Below are 22930 nucleotides of genomic sequence, written 5' to 3' on the forward strand. Positions count from 1 at the left end.
GTATATCATATTAGAATTCTAAAACTTATATATTTGTAAACTCAAAGTTATAGATACCAATCCTAACAATTGTTAAAAAAATTTTTTAAAGTATTATTTAAAATTATATTCTATAACTTAAAAATATTGAAATTTCATTAGCTATTAAAATAAACTTCTTATGAGAAATTAAATTAAATATATAATTTCATCTGAAATAATCTTAGAACTAAAATAATATATTTTTATACACTCACACAAACATACATACATACAATTTCCAAGTGCAAAGAAAGTATTCGTGTGTATCTTACAAGATTACAAAGACATGCCAAACATACCCAAAATTTATAACAATACCCATTTTTCAACATGCAAAATTGCAATTTTACTGAAAGAGAAAATACCAAATAATGAATTATCCCAAGACGTAAGTGCATAAGAATCAATATGCAGTGTTGGTTCTTGATATTGTAAAGCGATGAAAGTGATAAAATGAGCCAGTAACTGTCCCAACTAGCGTTTTTTTTAAATAAATATCCATTACTACCTGTTTCAACTTGCGTGAAATTGCCAATCGCTGGCGAATAACTTGTCTCCAAATATCTTTCTTCGAATTTTCCTAAGAATTATTTTAAAATGTAAACTAGGAACATAACACATTTAATAAAAAATAAATAAATGCAGTTTTCATTATTAAAGTGATTTTTTTGGTCAGACTTTATGTACCATAGATACATATAAGTCAATCTAACAAAACAAAAAACATTACAAAGTCAGAAGATTAAAAATTATATTATTTTCAATCTTAAACAGAAAAGCAAATTATTACAGGTTGATGTTCAATTTGTATATTTAATATAGAAAAATGAATAAAAATTTCAGAAGCATTTGACTAAGTGTATTTTACAAATAAAATTAAAATAATGTATTAAAAACAAGAAGAAATAGCATTTTACAAGAAATGTTAATTAGAATCATGCAGAATCTTAAAATAATAATAAGTTTACAGCAAAGAATTGAAACAATTGAACTTTGAATGTTTTTTGTCTTCTTTCTTTTTTAAAATTTTTTTCACGAATATTAAAAATACAAATGATGGTTAAGATTTGTTGGCCATTTCTTCCATCTGTAAAGTTGCTACCATGGGCAAATATGATAAAGAATAATTTACTAATTTACCTATATTAATAAGAAGCTATCAACATTTCATAAGTAATGCTATTATACAGCACTATAAAAAAACTTACAATAAACAGGGCATTCCAGTAATTTCTCTACTGTAATTAATTAAATTTTTCATTGAATATTTTTCATAATTTTGGTACAAAGCTTGTAGTTTATCAGAACAGAATAAATTTAAAATGTTGAACTGACATCACTAATTTTCTTAGAACAAAGTGTATATCAAAAAATGTCTTACATTATTTTTATACAGAAAAAACTAATTTGGCACTTAGGAAATTCACATTCATTTTCCTATTTTGCACGTAAAAATTGAACACCAACTACATTACTTTTTTTTATGACAAATCAAAGAAATTTATCAAACAAATTGTATGTGTAAAATCCTAAATAAAATTCTTTTAATAATTCAGACAATTTGAAAAATGATACTAACTTTTTCTTTTTACATAAAATAAATAATTATGAGATTATTGTTTAATAATTTATTAATGCATATCTTTAAGTAATATAATAGGAACTTAAAACAAAAAAATAAACAAAATAAAACAGGAGTAAAAAATTACTATAAAAAGTTATACAATTCTCAAAAATCTAGATATTGATATCATAAAAATTACAATTATCTACAAACTAAAAATTTGTGTAAAGTAAAACAATAGAAATATTTGATATATGTTCATTGGTATTTGACTTGAGTTAGAAATTCCTGTGAATTTTGATAAGCACGTAATTGTCTTAAAAGACAAAGTGAATCTGATGCAATGTCCGATTACATTGTCAGCTCAGACAAAATATTTTATAGAAAACAATCCTTTGGTTATAGCTGCCAATCTTGGCTTTCAAAATGAAATATATAATGAATTATTAGATGGTGAATTTTGTGAACAACAACTTGTTTGTGGCTATTTCTCAGTTAAAGAATTAAACTGTACCTGGCTATCACAATATCCTTCCTGAATATGTTATGCTCCTAATTCTTTCATATCTAATTTACTGAAAAATCTAAAATTTAATATATACTTCTGAATTATTTCTAGAGGCCGAAATAATTTTTTTTTGCATAATACGTAAACATAATGATAAAAATAATACAACTAATTACAGACTGACTGAGTTTTGATCTTTACCTTTTATTGCTATATATCAGGGGTGGGCAAGCAAGAGTTCAGTGGGAGCCGAAATGTAGGTTTTGCAAAATGCATGGGAGCTGCAGTTCTGTACTTTTTTATTCTGTACCACGGTTTTATTATATAATATAAAACAAATATTGAATTTTTTTTAATAAACATATTTTCACAAAATTGTGCAAATAAAATTGTAAAAATAATAATAATAAAAAGCAGAAATTAACACTTTCAGCAATAGCAGACATCTGCCCATGTCTGCTATATATTAAGGATTTCAAAGATTTTTTTGTTGATTTAGATGATCATGTTCAACTTGTCTCATTAACTTTTTGCCATCTATCATACCCTGTTCCCCTTCTTTTTGGTTATATTTTCAATGAATATTGATAGGTTTTCTAAATTTTGTAACGAAAAAAGAATTGAGATTAATATTCAAAAGTCAAAAATTGTAGTATTTAAATATGGTGGAAAAACTTAGAAAAAAGTCTAAATGGTTCTTGAACAGGAATAAAATTATTGGTGTTAATAAAATCAAGTATTTGGGCACTTATTTTTCCTATAATGGTTTGTATAATAGGCATTTTAAACTACTTAAACACAAAACAAATAACTTTTAAGCTCGCTAGATGGTTGGCTAAAATAGAAGTATGGTCTTTGGATATTTATTTTAAATTATTTAATTTGATTATAATGGGTACTGTTAACTATGCTTTTCCAGTATAGAATCTAAGTTATTTAATCAGAAATGATACATATCTACTATATAAAGCTGAAAAACTGGATTATGTCACAGTATACCAGAAACGGCCACTAGGGATGCCCCTAGCTATTATTTAAATGAACAATAAATTCAGTATATTACTACTTGATGCGGTTTTTTGTGTTTTTGGCTGTGTTTTAATAGGGTATGCCATGAGAAATTCAGTATATTATTATTTTTATTTAAAATAGTAATTTATTATTTATACCAAGGAATGACACTGCTGCTGCTAGAACGCCCACTAGCAAGCATCCTGAGCTACTAGAATAAAAGGATTAGAAGTACGAAATAATCTAATAATCTTAATCTTTGTTGTTGTTTTTTGCCTAGGCAACACCGGGCTCATCTGCTGGTCATTTTATAAAATTTGAAAAATCTGTTGCAAAGGTACTGTACATATTTGAATAGAATTTCAAAGCCACTATTTCTCTCAAACTCCATAAAATGTATTAAAATTTATGAGGAAATTATTTTTAATCAAGATACAGTGAAGGAAAAAATTTTCAATGAAATGTTTATTAAAAATAGCATTTGTAACAGAAAAAATAAATAGGTACAGAAATATTTTAAATATTTTTAACAAAGTAGATTTGTCTATAAATTTGGCTGTTGTCAGAATAATTTGATCTTATCTGAATATTTGATAAAAAAGAAAAAATTTAACTAGGTTAACCATAATCTTGAACTAGATTGGAATGGTATTAAAATCATTTTACGATAATCTGTATTAATTAAATTACATAAATCTTGTAACATTTCAACATTAATCTTTCTAAAATTAAGAATTATATAACAAATCAAGTTTCAACTTCTGAAAAAGGTTTTGCTTAAAACTTTTTATAAATTCAGTTTGTTTAACTGTATGTAAAATTTAAATTTATGTTGTAAATGTTATATAATATGTTTAAATCTGTTCAAATAAGGGAAATGATACATTTTTAAATTATTATAAATGACTGATGAAATCTTAAATGTAAATTCAGCAAAAGTGCACTCTCATAAAATAAACTGTGCACACTTTGTATTGTCAATTGTGCACTTAAGTTGATTTATTTTTAAAAGACTATCAACACTTTATTCCTAATTATATTTTTCACACCTTTAAATCTCTTTAAATTGATTGTTTTCAAGTAAATATTAATGAAAAACTAAATTACAATAAAAAAAAACTTAACTAAATAGTTAAAAATAATAATATATGACTTCTCCAAATGCACAGATGAATTTTTAATTAAGAAATTACAGCATATGTTCTGCTCCAATAAAATCACACATACACAAACAAACACAGCTTTAGACCTGACAATCTCACAGTATTTTTTACACCTCTAAAGAAACACCTACAACAATATTTCACACACTACGGTAAAACTAACAACACAATTAACATTCAAAAACATATTAAAGAAAACAAAACTTTGAATGCTTTCAAATTTCAATATTAGCAAATATAAACAATTTTCAATAAATCTTTATTATAGTTTAGTATTTAATTTATAAAGCAAATTATTGAATAATAATCTAAATGCCAAACTTTAGTAGTTTACTCAAAAGATTTATTATAAGAGATTTGAATCATTGATTTGCTTACAACTGAGAAAGTTTTTTTTTCCTGTCAATTATTCAATAAAGAACTCTTGGTATTATAACCAGCATTAAAATTTTCAATAAAGATAAAATTTTATTCTGTAAAAATACTATCTTTGTAATTCTATTTCACCATTTTTCAAGAGATGATGATGAATTCATCTATTTTATAATTGATATAACTGATATAAAAGCTAAATTTTAAATTCAAAACTTTCAGTGCCTCTTCAAAAAAAATATTGCTAAAAATAACAAATTTTAGTCTTATTAAAGGTAAACTGAAATATTGAAAGCTCAAAACTATTTTCTAGAATATTTTAATGGAAAATTTTTTAACTATTTAATGAAATTTTTAAAATTGTACAAAAAGAAAAAAAAAATTACTATCTTTTACAAATAACTAAAATTAGCCAAAATTAAATTGTATCTATAATAAAATTATCCAATAATATAGTGAACCTCGCTTAACGAGCATAATTCATTTCAGAATCTTACTTGTGATGCAAAACATTTGTTAAGCAAAACAATTTTTCCTATATAAATTAATGTAAAATACAATAATGCATTCCATACTGAAAAAAATACTCAAATATTTTATGTATAACGTTTATTTAAAGAAAATTATACAATATACTGTATTAAATTTAATACAAGACAGCAGTGTAACTGCCTACCTCTAGCCAAATAAATTAATTTCTAATATTTAATTATAGCCTTTACATAGTCCAAGAATTTTGTATACCGTTTGGTGTGTTTATTATATAACAGGCTATGACTGTTGATGTTTATACGTAATATGTCTGAACACAAGTTTGGAAAAATGTGTGATCACAAGCAACACCAAGATGCTAGTGGAATGAGTGCTAAACACAGACTGATGTAGCATGCAGACAATCCGGGAGTTCCCCTCTCCTCGTCACTCCTTGTGCGAAACATTGCTCGTTAAGCAAGTCATTTTTTATCATTTGTTTTGTTCGTTATGCGAGGTTCCACTGTATCTCTTTATACAAACAGAAGAATGTGTTCAAATTTCATTATTTTTACATTTGATTTTCGAAAACTTCCATGATTTACGAATCTGATTATTCCGAAATGAAAATATTTATGTATAATAATAATAATAATAGCAAGTAATGATAAATTTATCAAACTTTAAACAATAGTTTTTTATAACTAACTTATTAACTATATCAAATCAATTTAACAAAAATTAATATCAGCAAACTGAACAAAGTTATATAAGAAAATTTTTCTAACAAGCATATATATATATTTTATATGAATCAAAGAAAATCATTTAACACTGCATGCAAGAATGGTATAGAAAATTATTAATGCTATAGAGCAAGAAAGTATATTTGGACTAACTTATAAAAAAAATACTGTTCTGGGAATGCATTGTAAGATTAATGTTAATATTATATTAATTATTATAATTACCAGAGAGGAATGGAGGAAAAAAATGAAGGAAAGGAAACGATACATATATTAATATCATCTCTCATTCCTTACATCATAATTTTGTCTACATTCTTTTACATTTGGTTGAATGAATGAATAGATAGAACATGTCTGTATTACAGAAAATGAGTAGTCAGTATTATAACAGCAGAGTTAGTGAAAATGATGTTTTTCTAACCTGTTTGATAGATTTTGCTATTTGTCTTACAGATGATCATTTTTAATTTTCCCAATCTATGAAAATCTTTGCATATCTCAGAGAGAGTAAATGGAGAACATGTAGAGCAAAAATTTGGTACACTTATCTCACTATTTAATAAATTTCCTAAAAAATAATTATAAATTTCATCATTATTTTTCAAAAATTAACATTTTATAAGGTGAGAAAAATGTAACAATAGTAATAAAAATTTCATGAATGACTATTTTATTTAAGCGCGCGTGCGCACGCACACACACACACAAAATCCAGTAAATTATACATTAATTCTCTTTGAAATCAAAGAAAAAATTTACAAATTTTAAGCAATATCACCAGGCCTGTGGAGTCTTAATCGGGAGGAATTTCTGGCCAGAAAAGTCGAAAATATGTGTTGACTTGACTCTGACTCCCGCATTTTAAATTTACTTTAGTTTTTTTTATTTAAATAAAAGAAAATTTATTATATATTTATTAATTTTTTAAAATCTTTTTGTATTTTGTTATAATTAATTTATTTTAAATATAAAATACATCAATTTAATTTATTAAATATGTAGGGTTCTTTGTAGTATTTGTGTTTAGTAGTTAAATTATTTTGACCCAATTGAATTTGAATATTTTTGAATCATTTCTTGATTATCCCTGCTCTAAACAAATACTCTATTTTTCTGAATGAGCCAGGCTAATTTATCAGAGTACATATGTTTCTTTTCTGAACAAGGGCTGAAGTAGCTAGATCACACACTTTTTAGTTGAACTAACTCTTCTGAAAGGGTGAAATTGAAGTGCAAATGCTGTCAAATATATGTAGATGTAGGATTTTATTACCCCCTTTCTCCTCTTATTAAATATTTGTTAAAAAGGGACTGAAGTAGTTAGATCACACACTTTTCAGTTGGACTAACTCTTCTGAAAGGATGAAATTGAAGTGCAAATGCTGTCGAATATATGTAGATTAGAATTTTATTGCCCCCTTTCTCCTCTTATTAAATATTTGTTAAAAATTAATTTTTTTATACAAATAAATATTAATGTAAGTTAAATATTAAAAATACTAACTATAAAAGTATTTGGGTAAATGCCCCAGACTCCTTTCAGAGTAGGGTACCCCCTATGAGTGTCTCTGCCCCCCATAAAATGATTTAGTATTTAATTTTGCCGGAGTCGGCCTACTAAAATTATCATGAATCTGAGTCGGAGTCAAGTGTTTCTTTTACTGACTCTGCAGCTCTGAATATCACACAAAATATGTTTAAATTAAATGAAATAAAAAGTAGGCACTTAGCCTATTTGTATGAAAAGGCCATAAACTTCAAAGTAACTTTAGATGAAAAGACTTTTAAAAATTATTTTAAATAAATATTTTTCAAACTATTAAGTATGATAAGTTCTTAAAAACTAATTTATCTATACAAGAATTTAAACCTCTAAAAATCTTGATCTAAAATAATAAAATGACATTGAATTTGTGAAATTATTTTGATTTTCAGTCTGATGAGGTTTAGGAATTTGCATTTTTACTTTTTAGTAGATTTTTCAAGATTTGGATTTATAAAGATTATATTATAACTTAATATACAATACATATAAGAGACAAATTATAAATATTTAAAAACAGGCAAAATCAATAAATCAAAATTTCAGAAAATGGAGAAAGAAATTCTGCAATTTGAGACAGGTCAAGGATCTCTAAGAATGAAATGGTCTAAATAATGACAGTATACTCTTGACCCCTAAGTACAGTACATGCTAATAGCAAAAACTGTATGATGTATTATTCCAAATATTGGCTGAACATTATTTTTATGCTTGTATTTTTCCTTAAATTTTGGAGGAAAAACTAACTATATTTTTACATAATTTTCATTTTATACTTTAAAAATCAGCAAAAGAACAAAAAATATTACTACACTACTCTGGGTTAAAGTAAAGAAGTTTCCTTGCTTGTTTTCCTAAAGTGTAAAATTTAATTTACTGTAAAAAAGTATGTATTACACTGGAATATGCCCCAGAAATTCAAATATCTCAGAGAAGTAAATTTAAATGAAAACACACAAAAAGTTAATATACCAAATATCATTCTTTGAATACTTTCCAAAATAAAATTAAATTATACAATCTAATTATTATAGAATTGCAATTTAAGTAAACTCTTAAATTTATATACTAGATTTTTGTAAATTTAATTAGTTGTAACCGTAAATTTTATCTTATCTTTCTTTCATCAACATCTATTAAAAAATGAAATTTCACAAAATTTTTAAACAATCTTCTCAATTATAAACAAAAATTAACAAAATTATTATTATAAAATAATTCTAAGGTATTTCCAAATTTTTAAAAATACATCACAGATTTTTTTTATACATAATAGTGGAATGTATGGGAATTATATCATAATATGAATATAACATTTATATACATCACATCTGTTTACCATGAAACTGAAAAGAATTTGACACTTGATATTATCTATTATAAAAAAAACCTGACAAAAACAAAGAACTTTTTAACTCACCCTCAAGAGATGATTTATGCTGTTTTCGATGATATTTATATTACTTACCTTACAGCTGCAACTATGGAGACAAGACTAAACTTTTAACTCCAAGTAATAATTCAATTCTTGGAGTCATTTCATATATTTAATGATCTCTATATTATAATGTTAACAGTCATTTTTCATTTTATCACAAAATCACAGTACTTAGAAATAAAACTTTTTTACTTACCCACAATATGGTTCAGTCTGATAGACATTTAAAGACTAAACTTTTTTGTTAGAATATATTTTGAAATTTTATGAGATGATAAAATGAAATTCCAAATTTATTATTGATGTACACTTTACTGCTCAATGATTCACATTTCTGTATTTATCAGATTAAAAACATTTACACACTATTTGTTAAGAAAGTGCATAAATTTTTTAAAATATAATTTATTAAATCATCCTTAAAATAGATTGTTTAATGAAAATATAAAAATTTAAAGATTCATATAAAAATTTAAACATTCATGTTGTTTCCATTGTGTTAAAACACAATGGAAACAACATGAATGTTGTGAGATGAAATACATCGATATAAAATTTGGAAACAGCTAAAACCTATTACTTAAGAAATTTTTATAGAAGTATATATTAATGTTACAGCCTAATTCCCTATTCACTGTTATAAATTTATATTATTTATAAATATTTACTTACCAGTTTTACCCAATAATGGATTCTGATATAAAGACTAAAACAAAACAAGCTAGATATACTCATGTAGGAGGAGTAAAATACACATTACATACTCACCAGGTCATACACTAAACTTAAACAGCAATGATCGAGAGCATGGTTGCTGTTGCTTGCTGTTTTTCTCAACTCAAGGTATATGCCTGGTGTTTGGGAAATGATAACAACCTCAGCTGAAACCACAAATACCCCTTTCCAAGTAACTTTTTAAATTACAGTAGGTTCCACTACTGTTATTGTTAAAATGAAACAATGATATGCCACTTGTAAATTTTATATCAGAAATAGGATTATTATTTTTATGTTATTATATTAACAAATTTATTATTAAATTATTTATATCAAAGTAAGTAATTCCCAAAACAATGTATTACTTTTAAGTTTATCTAAATGCAAACTTTCTGAATCATTCTAAAATTTGGATGAATTAACACTATACATGAGTGATATTATTTTCAAAGAAATATAGCTTTTAATAGTTTAAACAAGTGGCATATCTTTAAAGAAATTTATCAGTTCTGCAGAAATTACCTTGTATGTATCTCTAAATTTATCTATTTCTCTGTGTATAAGACTTTTTTTTTCTTCTTCTAGATCCATTTCATCCAAATCCTAAAAGGATTAGTTAAAAAATAATATTAAATTAACATGTCTCAAGACTTTATACTAGATAAATACAATTTACATCACATCTATGTAATTTTAGTATCCCATAATTTCCTGCAGTTAACCCACAGGTTCATTGTTTGAAAATCAGACTGAAAATGGATATGGATTATTTTAACAATGAAGGTTATCTGTAGATTTTTAATTGCAATTATAAACTCAATAGCTTTTCTTTTGTCTAAACTTACCAAGTGTCTAAAAAATGTGAAAAATCCTTTGCACCTTGTAGATATATTTACCAGACACTTCTACTTAAAACTGTATCCTGTAACATGAAGTTTCTGATAATCTTCTCTTTATATACAACTCTCAGAAATTTAGAGATATAATTATTTAGAAGTTTTTCTGGTTAGAATCTGACTGTTGATTTTTTTCTTCCTTTAGCTTATACAACAAAACAGGTGAGTGATTAACTCTATAAACCATGTGAATGAATGCCATGAGCATAAAAAAAAATTTTAATGAGTTTGAGTTTTTTGAGTTTATTTTAGCTTTTACTATTACTATCATCATCATTATCATCATCATCATGTATTTTATTAATTGTATTTAATATATAAAACAGAATTAAAGTGAAACAAGAAAAATTATTTCATTGTCTGGAGAATGTCTGGAGACTTGTCCTGTCTCCAGACATTCTCCAGACAATGAAAAATGTGAGTAAAAAAATTTAATATTAATTTAAAAAGCATATAAATAATTCAAACTTTTCTGATTTTAACTAACAATGCCCCAACTTTATCTTTTTCTTCTCTTCTATCCTTATCAGATCTAAGAATCTGTGCTACTGATAAATACTTGACACACAATTTGATGTTTTTTATATTAGCATATGGAGCTACTTGCAAAGATATAAAGTGTATATTTTTTACTGTGCTGTTTTCACTTGCATCATTAGATTTAGTATCAAAATTAACTAGATGTGACAAAGTTAAACCTTCTATCACTAACAGGAAAATATGTAAAGTAGTACTGTGTGTAATTTTCTTCTTAATTTCTTGCATTCTAGTACCATTAAAGAGGAATGGGATATAACTTTTTATATGTGCAATGTATAAAGATAGTTTAGGACAGGCATGGCCAACAGACGGCCCATGGGCTGGATCTGGCCCGTCTAATGAATTTATGCGGCCCGTGATCAATCTTTCAATATTAGCTACTCAAGTCTGAATAGCTTGATGAAAAATTTTGACACAAAAGAGAAGGAAAAAAACTTAACTGTGCGTTTAGAGTTAACAACCCTCTATTACAAATCTCGTAAGTACAGCGTAGAATGTTAATAAAGCATGATAATGTGAAAAATGTGTCTGTAATCTCTATCTACAATTTAGACTCTATGGGGTGACACCACAAGAAGATCTCACATCACCTCAAAATCTTAGGGCAGCCTCTGATTCGGCCCATGGAAAAAGTTTTCTTTCCAATTCAGCCCGGGGGCAAAAACTGCTGGCCACCCCGTTTAGGAAGTAATGCTTTACCACAAAGTAGTAATTCAACAATTACATGACACTGAAATGAATCTGAATTTTAATGAATTTTTACATTTAGGAATACAAAAAATAAAATTATTTTATTCATCCACCTTTAAAAATGTTCTTTATGCAGAAATTAAACTTTAAATGTGGAAGAACAACTGTATAAAAAGTAATCACAATTATCGTAACAAATAACTGTAATTATTTGAATTTTACTACTTACTATGAAACTTAATAAAATAATTTTGTAAACTAACAATATACAATTGACAATTATTTTTATTTATATCAAAAAATAATTAATCCATCAACCTTATTTGTTATAAACTAAGAAATGATAAAATTTACAACTTATCTTTTTATCAAAAGCTGACACTATTACACTTTAAATTTTTTTCATGGAAATTATGTTTTTCTTCTTTTTTTGTCATTAATGAAAAATAATTTGAAAATAAAAATTTTTATCTCAAAAAATTTGTCATTATTAATATTAAATATATTTATATTTCTTCAATATAAAACCAAATATTATTTGCAAGCAATGTTTAATGTTCAAACAAAATTTATGCTATAAATATACTAATCATTTACTTTTTAGTTCAGCTGTGATAAAAACTTTTGCTACTAAAATTACTGATTATTCTCTACTAGCTTACCCATCGCACATTACTGCGATCTCAGAAGAAAGGAAATTCAAGCAAACTCGTTATGATAAAATTCAATTTACATTTTATCATTTTTATTGAAACTTATTATTATTATTAATTTTCATCAGAAAAACATTTCAAAGTGTCGTTTCAATTCTATTTATTTATTGAAGTGCTCGTGGGTACACGATATTTTTTGTTTTTCCGTCTGGTGTGTACACGAATAAATCAGAAGGTTTTCCGACGCGTGAGCTGGCCACATACAGTTGTACATGTGAGAAGCACGGATTCTCCAAATTTAGCCCACAGACTTGCAGCGATTGTCAGAAGTGTGATATTCCCCATTTTTATATATAATTTTTAATCCTTTATAATTTTGATTATTTAATTGCTCCTTCCTCTCTTCCTTGGCATGTTGTGAAATTTCTAATTAGTTGGATAAAATTTGTCTTTTTAAATTATTTTGAGTTGATATTAAAATTTGGAAAAGGGGGATCCCTAGATCAGTAAAATAGGCGAATTTCCTTCTACAACTTCGGTTGTTGTTCGGGATACAGTTAAGGTTTTTAACAAAGTTCGAGCAAATACATAATTAGCAAAAAAAAAAGTGGAAATAAAGTGATTAAACAAAAATTATTACAAATATCGTAAATAACAAATGCATATATAGAGATATTTTTTGGAGGGGGAAATGGTCTTCACAATTTGAAATCGATTGAATACACAGTAAAATGCTCGTATACATGCTCACCATCTATCATAGGATAAATGTACTATGCCAGAAACCTTCGCAAGAGTGTATTAAAAAACTTCCCAAAGCTTCATGGCAATCGTACTATGCCAGAAACCTTCGCGGGAGTATATTAAACAACTTCCCAAAGTTTCATGACAATCAAATAAATGGTGTGGTAATGCATGAAGGACAGACACACAGACATAACAATCTATATACAGGTAGCCCTCGGTTTACGCCGCAGTTCCATTCCAACAAAAGCTGGCGCAAATTGAATTGGCGTAAAACGAACCCATATTTACAGTGAGGTATAGGGTTAGGTTCTACATAAGTGAAAAATCAGCAAATAATTTTGTTTATTAATACAATATAATACAAAATACAAATAAATTTAATTTTTAAAATGTATTTTATCATAAAATAAAGTGAAATGTTTTTATTAAAAAATTTTAGTTTCGAATATCTTTTCAAAAAAGTATCCATCTTTAATTGTTTACACTTTTGTTTTCTTTCATTGAGAATTTAGGAATATGGTCAAATATGATGCACCTTTTTACATTTGCACTTTGCTTCCAATCATTGTCTAACTCACAAAGTTCATCCATCAAATTTTCCTTAGTTAAAAGGATATGTTAACCCTACGTAGAGCTACAAACGAGCGAAGACACTGATTGGTCGACCACCGCTCGGTATAAGGTCAGTTTGAGCGGGAAAATTCAAGGTGGCTAAGGAGAAATAAATATTGTCTGGCCAACGAGAAGTAGATTTGTCTCACTAACGATAGTTTGTGATCGCCGGAAGTGCTATTGCGTTGTAAAGTGTTTTCTTGAACGAACTGATACGGGATACGTTCAGTGGCACTATGGATTCGGACGCCATTTATTGGACTTTTAAGATCTTGACTCATGGTACCTAAGCATTTAGTATTTTAATATTAATTTAATGCAAACGTATACATACCCAATAATATTAAACAGAAAAAATAAATATATTCAATAAAAATCTTTGTTTTAACGAATGTACAATGTCGCGGCTTGGTAAATACGTCAACACTGAAATGAAAATGAGTCTAATATGCGGAAAATCGGGGAATTACACTGCAAAACGGCGAATTGCGAAGCGGCGTAAATTGAACCAGCATAAACCGAGGGTATATAAAAATGAATGTATGACACATTTTCACAAGTTTTAAAATCTTGCAATCCTGATTTTCTTTGTCCAACATTTTATCAAAAACAAAAATAATAATACAGTGGTACCTCGTATAACGTACTTAATCCGTTCCAGGTGCACGTCCATTATACAAAACGCATTTTCCCATAGAAATACATGTTAAAACTTATAATTCGTTCCTCAGCATAAAATAACTGTACTGTACCATAAAAAAATTGAAAATGGAGCAGTCACCAATTATGCCGGGTAGTCAGATGTTGTGAGAAGGAGGTGAAGAAACATTTTCTTCACACATTCATACAGATACAGACTTTTTACACATTGCAGCAGGGTTCTTTTTATTGTTTTTTAATCAGAGTCAGATTCAGGAGAGGCTACCGGAGTTGCAGGGTCATCTCCTCTTGTTCCATCCTTTGCTTTTTGGCAGCTTGCTTCTTGAAAAACATATCCAAGGTGGTCTGTTTCTCTCTCTTCTTCAACACCTGTCAGAAATGATGGGCAAGGGTGTCATTGTAGAGATCATTGATCCTGTTGGCCTCAGCTCTGTTTGGATAATGAGTGTTAGTAAACTCCTGAACCTCTCCCCATTTGACAAGGAAGTTTTTGTCAACTTTCACTCCTTGTGATGATTTCTTGCTTTGTTTCAATTGAAATCATCTTTCTGTTTTTTAGAAGCCATGATTTGCACAACACTTGAATAAATGTAAATACCCTGCACTGAGGTGATGTATGTAATAAACAAGGGAGCAAGCCGAATCCCAACAGGAGCTATGTACTTCAGATATAATAATAATATATTCTAATAATACTAATATATTATAAAAATAGCAGATTGTCGTTGGCAATGGCAAAAGAGTGGAAACATCATTCACACTTGTTTGCAGAAAGTCTGTTGTTCGCAGCATCCATTATTCGAGGCATACATTATACAAGGCATCACTATAATTATATTTCTTGTCAGATAACTTGTGGTAGCATGCAACTTTTAAGTTTTTTAAAAAAATTACTGAAACTAAAAGTATTTTTACAATCTTTAGTAGTGTATATATCAAACTTCCAAAGTGGCAGTGAAATTCTAACAAGGCATTTATTAATACACAGTTTAGACAATACCATCTCAACCACCGTTTTCCTTATTTTCATTTCTTTCATTTCACTCATGTCATAAGTTAATTATAGATAGTTATCGAGTAAGTAAAATAAATAAATAAATAAATGGAAAAGAAGGAATTAATGTAAACTTATCAGCTTTCAAGGAATAAGTTCAATCACCTAAAATCTTCAGCCAATAATGACTTTACTGAGTTAAATATTATTCTATCAAACAGAAAGCAATTAAGAACATCTAATAACATTGATTAAAGAATAGATTATGCATAGAAAATGAGTAAGTGAGAACTATAGGTGTCTCTGGTGGTTTTGGGAAAAATCATAATGGCAATTACAGGAGTTTCAAAACTTCAAAAATGTTAAAATATTTTATAATAAATTGCACGTTTCAAAATCAACACACAAGTTATCTTATCACATAACCCATACCTGATTTCAGCTTAATTTTTTTAAGGCTAATCCAGACATTATCCATAAGGCAATACTATACTATAAATAGTTTCATAACCAATTATTTTAAATTTATCTTGATGAATAAATACAGTAGAATCCATTTATTGTAATCATGGATATTGTTATCATTCATATTTTATCAGAATTAGCATGTCCCAAAGCATGCAAGTTAATAATTGAAGCATGCAATGCCATAACATTGTAAATGCCATTTTTCTCATGTTTTATTGAAGAAATGAATTTTAAATACAATGTTCTCATCTACGAAAAAAATATTTTGATGATAGTGGCACTCTGAGTGGCTGTATTTTGAAGTTGAATTTCTGAGCAAGCCACATGTTTTAAGTGCCAAAGTGCAAATCACATGACTTTTGATGCATAAAACATTATATCTTATATTTACATCATTTTGTTATTCCAAAGAATTTGTAACAGAGTGAGTCCTTTACAATTTTATTCTAAAATTGAAATGAATTCCTTGAAGTGTGAAATACCTAAAAGAAAAAGGAAATGTACAGAAAAGTGGAAGAACATTCAAAAGAAACAAAAAGAAATAGTGGCTTAGAATACATTTCCCCCATATCACAGAAAGTTAACCTGAGATAGGATCCACCAGAGGTAAGTAAAAGACTAAATACTTCAAAAATATAGGCCTAGACTTGACATTTACAAGATATGAATAAACAGTATAAGTCATTGTGTCTATGCATGAGTACACAATTTGTAGATGTGTTTCTTACAAGTCTGTTGAATTTTTTGTTTATGTTACAGGTAACATGCAAGTGTGCCTTTGCTTCCAGAAATGGAAGGCTGGATTACTATCAGGAACTGTTCCAACAATTTTAAGATCTGGATGATTACAATAAGCAGCAGAATTATCTTCAAAGACTTGTTCATCCCATGATGATAAGAGATGATATAGGAAGTATGACCATCCTTCCAAAAGTAGAAAGCAACACACTTTGTAATGAAATTTGCTTCTTTCCAGCAGAAGTGACATAAAAGTTTGTCTTAAGTCTTTGTGTTAAATACATTTGTGGTTACTGCAAGGATTCAGTTGACTGGAGAAAAGATTTTGGAGGGAAAAAATGGATTATATTGATCAAAGAGGAGGCCAGCACAAATGTATTGAAAAGCAGTTGTGGACAGAAAAAATAATAGAGCACATTACAAATTTTCCAAGTGAAAAAAAGTCATTATGCTCGAGCCAAAAGTACAGATAAAATGTACTTATCACCTGATCTCAATCTTAGCCTTCCTTGAGAAATATTGTCGACAGTACTCTGAAGCAAAGCCCCAGTTACCAACAATAGTACAATAAAATTTTGCTGACCAAGTTCAATCGATCTTTTCAAAGCATCACATGAAACTTGCTCAACTTGTGACTGCCTTGATGTACGAATAAAAGCTGGTGATATGTCAGCAAAAACAAAGTAGGAATTACATTACCACAGAGCTGAATCATACAAGTAATCATAAAAGATATGTCCGATGACACAAAATTGATAAAGATTGAACTCCAACTCCAAATTCCAAAACTGTGGTGAAATCAAAAAGCAGTCACCAGTAGATTTTTGTCAGTTTTTAATGTTAAAATTGAGTTTCAATTTTTTGTAAATTGTGTTTAATAATTTAAATTTAAGTTTTTGGTATTCAAAACTGTTTTCAGCTGTAGAAACATTCATTTTATGACTGCAATTGTCTTTGGCATTTACAACCTGTACAGTATAGTACTTGCACAATTTTGGCATTTACAACATTATGACATTGCATGCTTCAATTATTAACAATAAAAACATAACTTGAAGATTTAATTATTTTACTATGTCCTTCTAAAATAATTTAGAAACTTTTGTACAAAATGAAAATATCCATCTAATCTATTCATACATTAAAAACACAGAACAACCTTTAATTATGAGTAATTAAATTCACCTGGTATTAATGTACAAATTTCAATTTAAAGAATTGGATTATCCTTATATTGCAATTATTTACATTGTCATTTTTATTATATTGACAAGATATAATAAATAAATATATATACACAGTACTTCCTTGATTAAACTCTAGGCGGTTTATTTTTAAACCATACATATCCCTGGGATTTATTTGACGACCTGGGGGGTTTCTTTTTATTCAGAGGTTTATTGCCTTGCAACAGGAGAGAAATGAGTAAAACTAGAAAGAAATACCTTAAATACTTGTACATTTTCCAAACTATAAAAACCTATAGGTTATAACTACAAACATTTGAAATAATTAGTGTTTTCATAGTTAATCCAATCCAGCATTTTCCAATTTGGTTATTATGTTGTCATTCGTGTCTGCTTTGATGTCATTGTAAGATCTTGACTACCTCAAACTCACCATCTGTTTTGTAAAGAGATTGTGAATTTGAAACAGTTTTTATAATTACCCTTTGGCTAACAAGCTCTTGATTCATGAACTTGATGACAACTTTCCCATGCTCAATATTCAACAATATTTATAATTTCATTTCAAAAAAATATTTATGTGAACCTTGGAATATAAAGTGGTCTGATTCTAGACAATTTGAAAAGGTAAAATTTTAGTTAAACTCTTCACCTATCACTCTAAACTACATTACTCCACACAGTGTAATACTTCATGTTTTTCAACCTGAGATTTTTAACAGCACGTTTATTCCCAGAATTTAATTCAGAAAATACAGTAATTACACACACACACAAAATATTTTGTAATTCAAATTAGAAAATAATTTCAAGATTATAAATTATATCATGAAAAAATTTTGTAAGAATGACACATACATTTTTAGGATCTTTTTCTGCATCTTGATTCATCTTCATTAGAACTTCTTGTACTTTTGTAATTTTACGCTGTTTTTCTGTAGGAGAAACAGCTTCTACAAAATAATTTATTAAAATTAAACATCTCATTAATATAAAAATTGTACTTAGAAATGTAACCAATATTGAACTGTTACTAAATCGATATCTCTACATCTGCATATTGGAATGTTTCATCTGCATCAGAACATTCTGATATGCCATTATATCAGTATCAGATTGATAGTGATTCAGTATTGGTTATTTCTAATTATAATACATCTAAAAATTAAATTATAATAATTGACTCTTAAAAAAAGTATTTATCAAAATATATATGAAATCCCAAAATTCAATTTCTAATTCTATAACTTTTTACAGAAAAAAAAATTTAAAATTGTTTATTAATTCAAAGAGTTTGTTGAGTTATATATAAAAGTTAGGTCTGTCAAATGATTGTTTTCTCAGCATTCATGAATTCAGGTCATTCTACAACATGTTCCAATACCATTGCCAAAACTTCTTATGAAAAATTGTTAATTTTTGATGTGATATGTTTTAATCCTAAGTTCTTGGTTTATCATCATCAAAAAGCAATACAGGATGTCCCACTTAAAATCAGCCCGACTGAGATGATTAAACATTAGTGATGCAAATTTTACAAGAGAGATTTAAAAGGGAAAGTGTATGAGACCAATCCCAGAACTATATGCAAAGTAAAGGAAAGCATTTGCAAAAGCATTGACAATGAATACTTTATGCAAGGTCAGTTTGAACATGATTATGCATACAAAAAGATGCAAAGATGCACAAGGGCAAAATCATCTTATGTAAGTTAATCATCTGTGCATTTAAATAATGTTAAAATAAAGTTTCTAATGCAATCACAATGAATGCTAACATTTATCAAGAAAACATTTGCTAATTTGAAGGAGGCAATTCATCACAAAATGTCAGGTCTTCTGTCCCTTGACGTTGTTCTTCTCCATAATGTATGCCCACACACTGTCAAAGTTACATTGCTACAGAAGTGGAAGTGAGCGGTTTCAGCTCATCCTTCCTACAGTCTAGACCGAGCCCCTTCAGAGTTCCAACTTTTTCCACAACTCAACAAGCATTATGAAGTAGTATCAGTCAAATTATGAGATGCAAGTTGAAGTCTAGAAATGGCTATACCAGTCATTGGGTCTGAGTGTTTTTGTAGAAACATAGAACAAATAAATAAATCTGCAAGAATGGTAACTATGTTGGAAAATAGAGGACAAGCAATCAAAAGTGTCATGTCATTTAATTGTACTATATGTATGCCAATAAATAAACTGTAAAACTTAATTTTTTTATACACCCATATAACTGATTTCAAGAAAAATAATAAATGAGATAATGATTAATAATGAATATTAATGATCTATAGTAGTTATCTCTTGCTTTAATAAATTGCTTAATATGTGAAATAAAATAAAAGTTTAATTAAGCAGACATGCCAATATGGACATTATATTGACATGTTTAATTTTGTCTGAATAATTCAATTAAAGACTTTTGATTTTCATTTAAAAAATTTGAACAAAATTATTCAAAATTTGAAAATGTATAATAATGAAAGATATTATTACTATTATTATACAGGGTAACTGAAAAATCACACAACCCATAAATATGGAATAATGTAGACATTTAATTTTCCCATCACCAGGGCATGGATGGTATTGATAGCTTTGTCATCTGCATAATCGACAATGCCAATGACCAGGTAAAAGGTTGCATGCTGGTGTGGAACCAAAGCAAGGGCATGGGTATTTACAATGTGGTGGTGCTAAACAAGTTCATTATCAAACACATTTATGACAAATTCAGGACAAAATTGCTGTCTGCTGCTTTTGCCATCTTGCAGATGGCAAAAGCAGCAGACTGAGCATATTCACAGAAGAGAAGGTAATGAATGGATGTGTGCACAACAATGTTGAATAATCCAACAGTCTCTCCAGAGACTTGCTAGCCAGAATGGGTTATAGTACAGAAGTACACAGAAAGCTATGTGTAAAATGTTGAAACTGTAGCTGTACAAAATTAGCATGACACACAAGCTGCTGCATGGAGATGACTACAAGCAATTATGATATTTGTTGTTGGGTTTTGAAATCTAACTCCAAATAATGATTAACTTGATGACTGGTACTGATGACTAGCAGATGAAACATGCCATGTGGATGGATATGTCAAAGCTCAGAACTTACAAATGTGGTCTGCAGAAAATCTACACAAACTAAACAAAACTCCTCTGCATGTGCAAGAAGTTGGTGTTTGGTGCACTGTCATGGAAGAAAATCTTCATCTGCTTCTTTCATGATTCTATAAATAGTGAACCAATACTATACACCTTAATGGTGCAACAATTTGAAAAAAAACCACTCCCAAAGAAACAGCAGATGTCATGGTTCCAGCAAGATATCCTCACTGTGCACACTGCTAATGCACCCACAGCTTGAGTCTGTATTCAATGGGCAAATTATTTTAAAGAATTTGTGGCCTCATACTCCCCCAATTTAAGTCCACAAGACTTCTTTATGTAAAAATACCTGAAGAACAAGGTTTATGTAACTCATCCATCACCTTGCAAAAACTGCAAGCAAATACTCAGAAGAAAGTACTGTAGATGGCATTGCCCATGAAAAATTGCAAATGGCCTTACCAACATGATAAAACATATATTGTACATCTCTGAGGAACATAGTGGTGCAGTTCCAGCATTTGAGGTAAACTTGAGGAAAAGATTTTATATTAAACCTCATTAAACCAATATACAATAGGTTGTGTGACTTTTTGATCACCCTGTAAATTAAATAAAAATCAAACAATTAAAATTAACAAACCTTTTGTCTCAACAGGCCTTGATAATTCTAAAGAATGTTCTTGAATAATCTCATTAATTGCATTTTTAATTTCTTCATCTTCATTTTTTGTAGTTTCATCTACATCATCACTTTTAGTAGCATCTTTACTTTTATCCTTCTCTTTATCATCCTCTTTCTTTTCTTCATTTTCATCTTTTTGATTAGCCCACTTTGTTGCTTTATATTCATCTAACTTTTCTTTTGTTTTAGCATCTACTTTTACCTAAATAAATATTTTATTCAAAAATCAATCATCATAATTTAAAAGTTATTATAACATATTTAATATGTTACATACTTAATTAAGATTAATGTACTTTTTTCTTATTAGTAACTATAAAAATACTTTTAAATGGTAAAAATTTTGATATAAGACCATAAAGCTTTTATTAATTCTTTCTATATTACACCTTGTAAAAGATGGAATCCATGCTATCTTTTCCATCTTCTTTCTCTATATGTGAATTATATTTTATTAGTATTATTTAGTTTTTGGAATATTATATGTAGTCAGAGGAAAGGACTTTATACTCTCATTAATTTGAAAAAAATGGGGAAGAATTTGTTGTTTATTGTATTATTCCTCAACCCAAAACTAACTAATTTACATAAATAATAGCCATCATGTGAAGCAACATCAACCAAATCTACTGTGATGTCAGGTGTCTTCTTATACCATAAAGTATAAGACACTCGACCATGAAGTAATGAGAGAGTGTTTTTTGGGATGTGAAAATACTTAACACTTGCATAACATAACTTGATAATTCAAATATTCAATTGTTCAACTTTATAAGCTGGAAACCTATATATATTTAGGGGACCAGAAAGTAATATTGTTTCTGTCAATATTTGTTTATCATTTATCAGTTCATTGTGTACTTCAAAGCCATGCCAAAGACATTTTACGGTTAAAATGACTTGTTTACTTGTAAATAACTTAAATTGTAAATCTTAAATTTATTTTTGCAGTTTTGGGTGAAATGACCAGCCAAAAACCAGAAGAGGTACAGTACATATCCAGCCTTATATGCTTATTGAGTTTCACAAGGGTAGTAACGCAACAGTAGCAACCAATGTTATCCAAGTGCATTAGACGTTCATAATTTTCTAAGTTCAGATCCGGTAATTTTGATCTTTTCAACTCATATCGATCAGGAAGACCAACAACTTTAGACAATGACATGTTAAGGGCGGAAGTGGAAGCAAATCCATGTCAGACAATCGAGGAACTGTCAAACACTCTTAACCAACCTTAATCAACCATCCAAGAACATTTGCAGCAGATTGTAAAGTATGCAGAGCAGATGTTTGGGTCCCACATAATCTGTTTGAAGAAAACAAAGCTAACTGATCCACCATATGCAACATATTGCTTCAACAGCATAATACAGAAATTTTTTTGATTGCTTGATCAC

The 22930-nt window shown here is 28.2% G+C and overlaps 1 protein-coding gene across 1 annotated transcript in view; it reads right to left on the bottom strand.

The window, feature by feature from the left end:
- The window catches only part of LOC111631410 (RNA-binding protein 25-like), a 96272-nt gene that overhangs the window by 53167 nt on the left and 20175 nt on the right, over nt 1-22930 (bottom strand). The window contains exons 6-8 of the mRNA XM_023375646.1: nt 21492-21735; nt 18601-18695; nt 10080-10160 (exon numbers count right to left, since the gene is read on the bottom strand). Of these exons, the coding sequence (XP_023231414.1) occupies nt 10080-10160; nt 18601-18695; nt 21492-21735 (420 nt within the window). The remainder of the gene's footprint in view (nt 1-10079; nt 10161-18600; nt 18696-21491; nt 21736-22930) is intronic.

This window comes from Centruroides sculpturatus, unplaced genomic scaffold, assembly GCF_000671375.1.
Source record: "Centruroides sculpturatus isolate CEXI.00-Female unplaced genomic scaffold, Cexi_2.0 scaffold526, whole genome shotgun sequence".
In the NCBI taxonomy this organism is placed as follows: Eukaryota; Metazoa; Arthropoda; class Arachnida; order Scorpiones; family Buthidae; genus Centruroides; species Centruroides sculpturatus.